General features: G+C 34.4%; 2 protein-coding genes across 2 annotated transcripts; one reads left to right on the top strand and one right to left on the bottom strand.

Moving 5' to 3' along the window:
* Nucleotides 1-627: 627 nt before the first annotated feature.
* On the top strand, nucleotides 628-1,146 carry LOC132627253 (uncharacterized). Its single transcript, XM_060342504.1, has 2 exons — nucleotides 628-1,035; nucleotides 1,135-1,146. The coding sequence occupies exons 1-2, from the start codon at nucleotides 628-630 to the stop codon at nucleotides 1,144-1,146; spliced, it is 420 nt and encodes a 139-aa protein (XP_060198487.1).
* Nucleotides 1,147-4,104: 2,958 nt separating this feature from the next.
* LOC132629874 (allene oxide synthase 3-like) lies at nucleotides 4,105-5,830 on the bottom strand. The gene has a single exon (XM_060345279.1). It carries the CDS (start codon nucleotides 5,767-5,769, stop codon nucleotides 4,327-4,329), a length of 1,443 nt encoding a protein of 480 aa, XP_060201262.1. The 5' UTR covers nucleotides 5,770-5,830; the 3' UTR covers nucleotides 4,105-4,326.
* Nucleotides 5,831-11,386: the final 5,556 nt, after the last annotated feature.

Here is an 11,386-nt window from a genome sequence, read left to right as displayed (position 1 = left end):
TCTATGCAAGAGCAAATTTTGGCTACAATAAGAATGGTCAAAGGTGAGCTACCTATCCAGTATCTAGGTGTGCTAATGAGTTCTAAAAGGATGTCAATCATCCAATGCCTAGACAAAATGTTGGGAAGAATCAAGTCGTGAATTTAAAAAATGCTTTCATATGCCGGCAGGCTCCAGCTTATAAAGTCGGTGTTGCTTGTTGTCCATATCTGTTGGTCTCAGTTGTTCTTGCTTCCTAAGAAGATCATCAAGGTTATTTAGCAGATTTATAGAACATTCCTATGATTTGGCCAGGTGGAGATGTCTTAAAAGGCTTTTCTAGCATGAAAAAATCTTTGTCTACCTAAGATGGGAGGAGGTATGAACTTATTAAATATCCATCTGTGGAATAAAATAACATTAAGTAAACTCCTCTGGAAGCTGACCTTGAAGAAAGACATCCTATGGGTTAAGTGGATTCATTCATACTATGGTAATAGAGGCGAACTTTGGAAGATTGTGCCAAAACAATCAAGGTAGATGATTTAAAACATATTCAAGGCAACACATTACATAGAAGAAGCAGGAATTTACAAGGCTGTCTCAATCAGGAAGGTGCATTTGAAGATGTTAGGAGATTATCCTAAGATGTCATGGAGAAGATTGACTTATAACAATTCAAGATCTCCCAAATGGTTGTTCTTAGTGACTTTAGCAACACAAGGAAGGCTATATACCAAAGACAAGTTGTTCAAGTGGGGCATTACTGAAGATCTTAACTGGCCATTATGTATGCAGGCTGAAGAAACAGTTGATCACTTGTTTTTCTCATGTCATGTAGCTGCACAATTATGGAAAGATTTTTTGGTGTGGCAGGGAATTAACAGAGATCCAGTAGAGTGGAAGGAAGAGGTTCTGTGGATGCTAAACTATTGCAGAAATAAAAATGTTATAGCCACTACATACAAAATGTTCTTAGCTGCAGCAGTTTATTTTGCGTGGCAAGAAAGAAACAAGATAGTTTTCCAGAAGACCAGAAGGCAGCCTGAGTTGATTGTGAGAAGTATAAGTCAAGAGATTTTTGTGCGGGGTAGCATGACACATATATAGTTTAGATAGAAAACTGCAATAAACTGGTATTCTGTATGAGTGCAGTTAGCTGAGTAATAGTGCTGAAGCTTGAGCATACTAGTACTGGGCCTGTCACACCCCTACCAGGAGTATGGCGGGCTCCGACCCGTAGGCCGGGAACCACCTGACTCATCCGTGACTTTGAACATTATAAACCATAACTCAAAGAATATCTGCATGCAGAAAAGGCCCAACATAGGAATATCCGCTCATTCGGCACATATGTACATATGTAGACCGACCGCCACAACATAATGTATTTTATAAAGCCGGCAAGGCTAGCAGTAAAGTATCAAGAGCTCAAAATAAGGCCGACAAGGCCACCAATATATTATACAACAATATGAACCGGTGGAGCTATAAAACATCTAACTATACACACACGTCTACGAGCCTCTACATAGAATACAAATGATCATAAGGACAATACCAAATAGACTGCAGCTCCGAAGTAAATGGAGTGCTTCTGAGAATCTGCTAATAGAACACCTACGGGTCTGATTCGTCTCCCTGCCTACCTGCGGGCATGAGCGCAGCGTCCACAAGAAGGGACGTCAGTACGAATAATGTACTGAGTATGTAAGGCATGAATAACAACATAATATAGACATGAAAGGTAACATGGAATAAAAGAGATAACCTGTACATCTGGATGCCTCATAAGGCGGATGCCATGCATGCTTAGCCTTTAAAAAAAAACATTTCAATACATATACATAGTACCATGCCCGGCCATTAAGGCTCGGTGTCATATATATAGTATCATGCCCGGCCATTAAGGCGCGGTGTCATATATATAATATCAGGCCCGGCCATTAAGGCTCGGTGTTATCATCATTAGCCCGCGTCCGGGCCTCCCGCGTCCGGGCCTCCCGCGTCCGGGCCTCCCGCGTCCGGGGCAATATCATAACATGCCCACTGCAATGGTGTGCACATCTACGTGCCATGCCCGGCCGACTATAGCGCGGCGCGGTGTGAGAAAATACATACATATATATATATATAAAGCATGCATGAGAGCCAAATAAGAGCTATAAATATATCGGAGTGACGTAAGGTCGGTAACCTCCGATTATATTATGGAATAATCATCATCGTTCTATCTCACCTTGAAGGAACAATTATTATAAGGCGAGATCAACAACAATGAATAAAAATCAAGAAAATCACGAAAATAACTCAACATTCTCATATTTACATTGAAATCATAAGCTTGGGACTTTTAAATATGAAATCATCATCATCGTCACAATCATCATAGAAACATTCTCATCTTTAGCATCGTCATTAACATTGTAAAAACATGTCCGTTGTTGTTGTCATAAAAGCTTATAGAATCATAAATCTTTGATCCGGAAAATAACATTTTGGAAAACATTTATGGATTATCAAGAAAGAAGTCATGCCTTTGAATCATGAACTCTAACTTTTGGAAGTAAGGAGGTTATGAAACATATGTAGGGAGTTATAACATAGGTGTTTCTAGAAATAGGGTCATCGTCATCATAAAACATGTTTATCTTTAGCATCATAAGAACTCTATGAATTATGAATCTCTAGCTTTTGAGAATAAGAATATTCTTGGAAAACATTTATGGATTCACAGAAAGGGATCATGGGACATTTGGAAAACACTTGTTGGATTCATAAGAAAGGAATCATGCCTTTAGAAGAAAGGGACTAGCCTTAACATACCTGTTCAGCCTCCAATTATCTACACTTATTCGTCCCAGCTCGCAAGTCTACATTTAAGAGGGTTCACACAATCGTTAGACTCATCTTTATACGCTTGTCTTAGTCCTTCAAATAAATCCATTTAGAATCTGCCGAAATTCGGGCAGCATCTCTCCTTTTTATATGCCTAACCCGAAACCATAATATCAACGACCAATCAACAATAACAATACCAACATCATCAAGACCATTATCCATACCAATATATTTCCTAAAACATCCCACACGATGTTTTTTCTAAATTTCTCAACTAACCAACTTGTGATACTACTATTTAATAACTTTATTTCCATAAAGAAGCCGAAATTAATACCAATAAGGAGAGTTTCATACCTTGTCCTTGTTAGAACAATAATATCTCCGATATCCACCTTGAATCCAAGCCGAAATCCACCGCAAAACGATGTTATAACCGTAACTACGCATTAGCCGAGCCTTGATTAGCCAAAAATCACTTCAAACCCTCACTTTTTATGACATATTTGCCCCTATATGTGTGCTGGGCTTTAGGATCCGTTTTTGGAGCTGAAAAATAGGGTCTTGACCCTTTTATAGGTGGGCAAAGTCGGCATCACTGTAGCAATACTGTAGCAGTAATGTAGCACGCGTTTCTGCTTTGTCAGCCAAACTTGTAACGTCCATAATTCTCTACTCCGATGTCCTATGGACGAGCGGTTTGTTGCATTGGAAACTAGACTCGACAAACTTCATTTTAGGCTTTTGAAACACTTTAAAACTCCTAATATACCTAGAGATATATCCCTCCAAAGTTGACCCAAAATTCTATCCTTAATTCTGCCAAAAAAATTTTCCAAATTTTTGACAAACTTATTTTCTTCAATTTGCTTGATCTCGAAATCTTCCGAAACTCTCCATACATGATATTTATCATTTATTATACTTGATAATGGCCATGTTCTTGTGTTTCAAAATAGTCTTTCCCGATTATGACTTACGAGATCGTAATTCATCCTGTACTTCGTTGTTATGTACTTTCCATGGCTTGTACCTTCCAAAACTTCATGGGACGTGTTTGATACTCCATTATTATGGTGAAGTACGTGGCATGCTCATGCTCCGAAAGTGCGGGGTGTAACAGGGCCTTTCTAGTATTGTGTACTCATCAGTTTTGTTTTTTTATAGCTGTAAATTCCTACTTGGTAATAAAATGTCAGTTAATTACCAAAAAAAACTATAGGTGATACATAGTAACTAAAAATAGGAAGGATATGTTAATATTAGAACAAAGGAAGTCGGTACTAACAATAACCATCTAATAAGGTCAAATATTATTAGATAATATTTTTTTCCATAATTAACTTGCTTTATTGGCCACGCATCGCGTGAGTTCTAACACAAAATCTACATAAGAAAATTAAAGTTTTTCATGAAAAGCTAGATTTTGAACTCCCCCTAGATTGTAATCTTTTGAGGAAGTTCTTCCTTATTGCGAAATACTCAATTCCTGACATTCATTTCACTTCATGATGTTGCCTTGGTTACTGACTTGAAAGTCACCTTTGAACCAAGCAAAAACTTTGCAAATTCAATTTCAAAAGTATCATAACGCAGGAAAAACTCCACCACCAATATCCTGCCTAATAACACTATCAAATCTTTGCCAGGACATTGTTTGTCAGTCATAGTTGGATCAACCGTCTCCCTACCATTTGACCAGTACACGTACTTAAGCAATGCCTCACTAGCTCCCACAAATCTATCTGCATTAAACTCCTCTGGGTTCTTAAAAACTCTGGGGTCCTTCATGGCCAGTGGCTGATACCCAAAAATCAATTCATCTTTCTTGATCAAGAATGATGCATCGTGGTTACTGATGATTATATTTTTTCTGGCCTTTGCACATTGGTATGCAACTGGAGGGTCCATTCTTAATGTCTCATACACCACAGACTTAACCAACGTCATCTTCTCTAGTGCTGAAATAGTGACCCCTCCTGCTTCTTTAACAGCGGCTCTGATTTCTTTGGCGAGCCGACTGTGTAAACTCGGTCCTGCTGATCCAATCCACTTGATTAAAGATGGGAAGAACACTTTCATACCGCCATATGAATTGAATCCTGCTAGAAAAACAAAGTTATAGCATGCTTCATCTCTTTTCAGTCCAAGCTTCTCAGCTTCATCTAAAATAGACCCCATGTTTTTGTAAAAAGCATTATATATTTTCTGATGATCAGATTTGACAAGGCAATATGGTAGAGGAAAAGTATGCAGAACCAGATCTTCAAGGAAGTTTGGTACAAATTTGAGGCCTAGTGAAATCAATGGAGCTAGCTGAAAGAACACCCACTTGTCTACAGATTTTGATCCATTATCACCAAGACTTGTATCAGCTGGACTTTTTCCCCCACAGAAAAACTCAAAGGTGAATTCAAATGACAGTTTATCACTAAGGGGGTTGAATTCTGATGTCCCTTTCTCGGACAGTTCTTTCTCAAGGTTAGTAAACAACCCGGAAATTGAGCTAGTAAATAAAGGGATGACTTTGTCCTTCAACTTAGCTAGTGTGGACAAGAAAAGGCCTTTTAATGTAGAGTGTTTGGGATTAGTAGTGTCAAGAAAAGCACAAACCTTATAACCCCCGTTGAAAGTAGGGGAGGACATGTAAGTGCCTTCAAAGCGGGAATCCTTATCAACTTGGGAGTTGTCAAAGAGGATGGGATAACTAGCAGCATCCACAAGAACAATGACTTTGGAGTTGGGAGCATTGAATGGGCCAGGAGGGACGTTGCTTCTAAAGACAGTGGATCCATGCTTTTTCATGCGAGACCTAAAGAATTCCTCGTTGCCTTGGTTGTAATGGAAATCATAACGATCCTTTATTGCCCCGAAGAAAGGGAGGCCATAATCACCTGGGATTTCTTTCATAGGAAGCTTTGAAACTGAAGAATCAATGGTAATATCCATTATTAATCTTTCTTATGATCTTTGGCTTTTGATGTGTGATCTTATGTTTGTAGGAGGTGTATATATATAGTAGTAATATGAAGTGATCTTTCAATCCTAAGGTTCTTCACGTGGAAGAGTTGAGTAGTGAAATTGTATTATTAGGTGCCTGCATGCGTGTGGTTGTTTGATGTTAAAAAAATTGTGGCCCAGAAAATCTTAAATTTTTCTTGGAGAAACCAATAACAGTAGGGTCCTTTAATATCTTACTCCCTCCATCCCAAAAAAATTATTCGCTTTTAATTTGATATAAAATTTAAAAAATAAAAGAATACTTTTAAAATATGTGGTGCAAAATAAATTTCAGATATTTGTATAGCTATAAATTATCTCATAAAGTTAAATTATTTTTAAATATAAAAAAATAATAATCTTTTTAAAACAGACTAAAAGAAAAAAGGATAATTTTTTTTAACACAGAAAGTATATAGTACAGTAATCCAGGTGCCTATTCTGCAGAATATATGATAGTACGAATAATAACACTACACCTGTAGTACGTGGATCACGACAATGAGGTCATTATCAATGTTGTGACTTGCGATGGAATGATGTTCATTTTTGCAACTTGCTAGACTTGGGTACGTTGCATATTTACACGAATATAAGTGACTAATTACCAATATATCTACATGGAACATTGTCACCAGGTCATTCTTAAAATTACGATGGACTCAAATTACAATTCTGGGCTGTTAACTACCCAGAAATATTTTATTTCATAATAAATATATTTTATTTTTGTTAAATAAAATGCAAAAAAGGATTTGATCAAGCAAATATTAGATGAAAGGTTGAAGAAATTGCATGATCAATTTATGAGTTAGTATCAATTTCTTGAACAGAGATATGGAGAAAATAACAATTTACAGTATCAATTCAAATAAGAAAAGTGACCATATCTAACTATCCGAGATTGGTTTTACCTTAATTATTCGACAACACTTATACAGCTTTTTGACAATAAAAAAATGTTATGTAAAGCACCTATATTTTTGCTTAGTGATGCAATATTGTAATTCTTGATACCTTACTCAAGATTCATTCTAATTAAATTGTTAGCTTCTTTGACATTAGGTCAAATTTGTCAGTAACACGCATATCTACTTGGAACATTTTCGTTAGGTGATTCTCAAATCCATATTATGTTGTGAATATTAGGTAAGAAAAGGACAATGTTGTTCCAAAATAACTACTACAATATAATTTTAAATAAATTGATATTTCATTCAATACACTATATCTACATGAATAACAATCCACACGGAGGACATAGAGCATTGTCGTCCGTCATCTCAAAGCTATGATAATTGACTCAAAAGACGATTCTCGAACTTGTTAGCGGTGGCAGATCGAGAATTTTTACTCAAGGAGTTCGAAAAAAATAACAAAAGCTAAATATAAAAAATAATGTTTCAATGGGAATTGAACCTAGGACACATGACAATTTTGAACACCTTGGACCGCTTGAGCTAACCTTTTACATTTAGTCAGGATGTTCAAAAGTTAATATATGTACATAAACACAGAAATTTACCCTCTATATATATACTGTAATTTTTTGCCGAGAATGTCCAGGTGAACACCCTCAACATGCTATAAATGCGCCCCTGCTTGTCAGGTAGCTAATAATATTTTGTTCTAATTTTTAAAATGAGAATACATAAAAATCTTTCCTTAATTTGTCCCCAAAACTCACTTTAACTTTACGAGTGTTTAACTACCTCTAAACAACTCTCAAGTGAATTAAACGCCACCTTATATATATAACTAATATGGGACTTTTTGTAGTCCTCACATAATGTTTTGTCCTATGATGCTGCGCCACGTGGCGGATTTTACCCGACATATTTTTACTTTTGCTCTCTTTCATAACCATGCCCACTTGGGCCTTTGCAATTGGACCATGTATCTTCTTCTCTTTTTTTTTTCTTTTTTTTTTTAAATCTCTTGTTGTCCCTTATTAAATTATTCATTCCATTCGTTTTTACATCATACTAAAAATATATCTTTACATGTCTATTTTAGCACATCACGAAAGATTTAATAATTCTTCCTATATTACCGTTATCATTAAGTAACTATATAGAATATTAGTAGTCAAACTTAAATTTTAATTAGGATATTTTACTCATAATAAATAATTTCTTAAGGGAAGTGCCAAGTGAACAAGAGACAAGTAAAAAAGAATCGAGGGTGTGCCTTTAACATTATTTGTTATTATAAATTTTGCTAAAATTTATGCAACTTTGGAGTCACTGTTTCATTTTCAATCATAACATTTATTAGATCTTACTACTTAGTACCCCATATTCTACTCTTTGGGTGTGTTTGTGAAGGAAAATATTATTTTAAAAATGTTTTTCAGGAAAATAAGTGTGTTCTTACTTATTTTCTTGTGTTTCGTATGTAAGCAAAATATATTATCCTAAAATCAATTGTATATAATCTAGACAAGTACTATGGGAGGTAGGGAGGGGGTGGGGATGTGGTGGGCGGTGGGATGGGGGCTACGAGGGTGGGGTATTGAAGATGAGGTGTATTGGAGGGCAGGGAAGACATAATGAATGTGGAATGTCATTTGTGGAACTTAATTTTCCTACTTCCACTAATGAAGTCATTTTTCTTATTTTTAATGATCTTATTTTCCTAGAGTAAATGTTTTTCAAAAATTTTGACCAGCCCAACATGAAAAAATTGAAAAACATTTTCTAAAAAACCTCCAAAAAATTTCTCCATAGCAAACACACCATTTATTTGTTTTAAACCTTCAAAATTTTGCTTCTTTAGTGTAAAGAATATTGTGTCCCTTTGTATTTACTAATTCTCCTTCAAAACTTCTTTCCCCATAAATAACTTGTTCTTTAGAAACTATTCAATTATGACTAAGAAACTTTAATAATTATGAAGACTTACCAACAAGACATGATTAACGTGCCACTAAATAAATTAATTATACAATAGAAAAATGTGATATAAATTATATTTTTATAATTGAATTTACTATTTTTTCATCATGAATTAGCCCGGGCCTCATACAACTAGTGTATATGTATATATATACATACGTGTATATATATATATATATATATATATATATATATATATATATATATTATTGGGAGGTAATGTACACGCGCGCCGCGTAAACGCCACCTCAATGCACGTTGATAACACGTCAAATAGTAAACAAATTCACTTTCCATTTCTTTTTTCTTCCCTATGTTAATTTTTGTTCTTTGTTTCATTCTTTATCTCATCAGTACTACTTTTCTCACCAATCACCATTAAATAACATAAAATGTGAGCACAAGTTTGTGAGTCATCTTCTTCTTTTCTAGCATTTAATTATTAAGGTACGTACCTATAATTCTCAATAGCTCATTATACTATATATTGTTTCACCCATCTTCTTTTTCAACTTTTCACCTCTACCATTGGGGGGACTCTTATGCATTTTTTTCTCCGATAAGAATGATTACAGCCCATTATTTTCCATGTAATCTTCTACAGAAATAGCATCAGTAAAATTTGACTAGTAAACGCTTAGAAGTCTTTGGGGTGAATATATTACTGAAATATTGTCGTCTGCATCGTTATCGTCAGTCAATTTCATTGAAAAAAATGGCGTCGGCGTACAACTTTTCCAGCCAACCAAATCCACATAATCTAATCTATCTAAGAAATAAATTCATGTACAAAGAAAAAAAAAGACAATGACATGGAGGAGGGTAAACGATATTGACGGAAATGGCATCGGAAATTCCGGAAAGCAAGAAAGAGGAAGGAAATAAAGGAAAGATAAAAAGAACCTAAAATGATAATAAAAGATTAAGAAAAATTCATTAAGTATTACTAAATGTGTATATTCTAATTAGAACGTGACATATGTACAGTTTGCACTATGTTTAGTGTTTTTTTTCCCTTCTCATGCGCTTCCCAAAAATTAATAACATCTTGTTTGTCACGTCACCCCGTTAAAGGGTATTAATTAATTTCACTTCAAGCTTGAATATAGAAGTATATAAACGTTCGTAAAGTCAGATTGCTAAAGTTAATTTTGGAGACAAGTTAAGCGGAGATTTTATGTATTTTCTCTTTTAAAACTTATACACAAGTTTTTTTTTTTTTTTTCAAATGAAATGGAAATAAAAGGATTTATTCAGAAAAATGCTACTCTAAATAGATCTCGGGTTTATTCAAATATTGTGTAGTAGCTTACTACCGCTACCAAACTACCACAACCAACAGTTGTTAATGCACTACATATCATCACCAGCCAAACTAGACCATCACTGCAAATATTCATCATCCCCATCAGCCATTGTTTCATAATAATCACCATTGATTAATTACCATCACTATTAGCTACCACAATCACTAGTTTTCGAGTATGCTTTCTCAAATAAATAAGTAGTTTTTATAGCATCATTTCAATTAAAATTTTCTACTCCCTCCATTTCAATTTATGTGGGATCGTTTACATAGCACAAAGTTTAAGAAATAAAGAAAGACTTTCGAAAAATTTGTGATCTAAAACAAATTTTAGATATTTGTGTGGCTAGCTATAAATCATTCCATCAAGGATAAATGGAGAATTTTAGAGTTATGTTTCTAGTTATAGAAAAGTAACATTCTTTTTTTAACAGACTAAAACGGAAAGTATACCACATAAATTGGGACATGAGGAGTACCTTAATTAATGGATATAATATATAATAATTATTTTAATTACCAATGAACTTTAAGTAAATATAGTTTATAAATATTGAGATATCGAGAAAACCAAATATTTCTAATCATCCAGTTTTAAGCAGAGACAATATCTTAGTTATTAAATATATTCGAAATATCTTGAATTTAAAAAGAAATAAATAAATAATTGAAACCTCAATGTTGCTACGCGTAAGGCTTTCATATTATTGTTATTATTTTATCCTTGGGAATCATTATGATTTTATGAGTAGGTGACAATAGTTACCTCATTTACTATTGAGTAACATTTTTGGAAATTGAAATTATCAATGGAGCCATCTCCTTATGTTTTCTTCTATCAGGAAAAATAATGGAGACAACTGATTTTTTTTAGTACAGCTTTTTGGTAGACTATAAAAAGCGAGTAACATTTGGGAAATTTAATATACAAGTTGATCCCATATTTTTCTTGTTCTAACATGATTAGTAATAGATAATGTTATCTTTCTAACTTAAGTGTAGGGGTGTTCGTGGTCCGGTTTGACTCGATTTTTGGTTAAAACCAAGCCAAATCAATTAAGTCTTTTTTTTTAATATTCAAATCACACCAAACCATTATAGTATAAATTCTATCGGTTTTGTCGGTTTGGTTCGGTTTTTTCGGATTTTAAGAATGTATTAATACAAAGAACCTTTGAATTAAATGGTAACTAAATACGGCTTTGACCGTGATCTATTCAAATCTAAGAATCTTCTTAATTAATTCATTAACTTTATTTAGGTATAGGCCTATGGTTATAGGAATTACAGAAACATAACATCTACTTTTCATGATTCTAGTTACCTCCCTACATGTAGCCTTTTGATATTACGCAGCCCTCCA

The sequence above is a fragment of the Lycium barbarum genome, chromosome 1, assembly GCF_019175385.1.
Source record: "Lycium barbarum isolate Lr01 chromosome 1, ASM1917538v2, whole genome shotgun sequence".
Classification (NCBI taxonomy): domain Eukaryota; kingdom Viridiplantae; phylum Streptophyta; class Magnoliopsida; order Solanales; family Solanaceae; genus Lycium; species Lycium barbarum.
This window is presented reverse-complemented; position numbering and strand designations above follow the sequence as displayed.

Bases quoted from the DNA above. Each gene is read 5' to 3' on its own strand.
- LOC132627253 (XM_060342504.1), top strand. From the start codon at position 628: ATGTCATGGAGAAGATTGACTTATAACAATTCAAGATCTCCCAAATGG.
- LOC132629874 (XM_060345279.1), bottom strand. From the start codon at position 5,769: ATGGATATTACCATTGATTCTTCAGTTTCAAAGCTTCCTATGAAAGAA.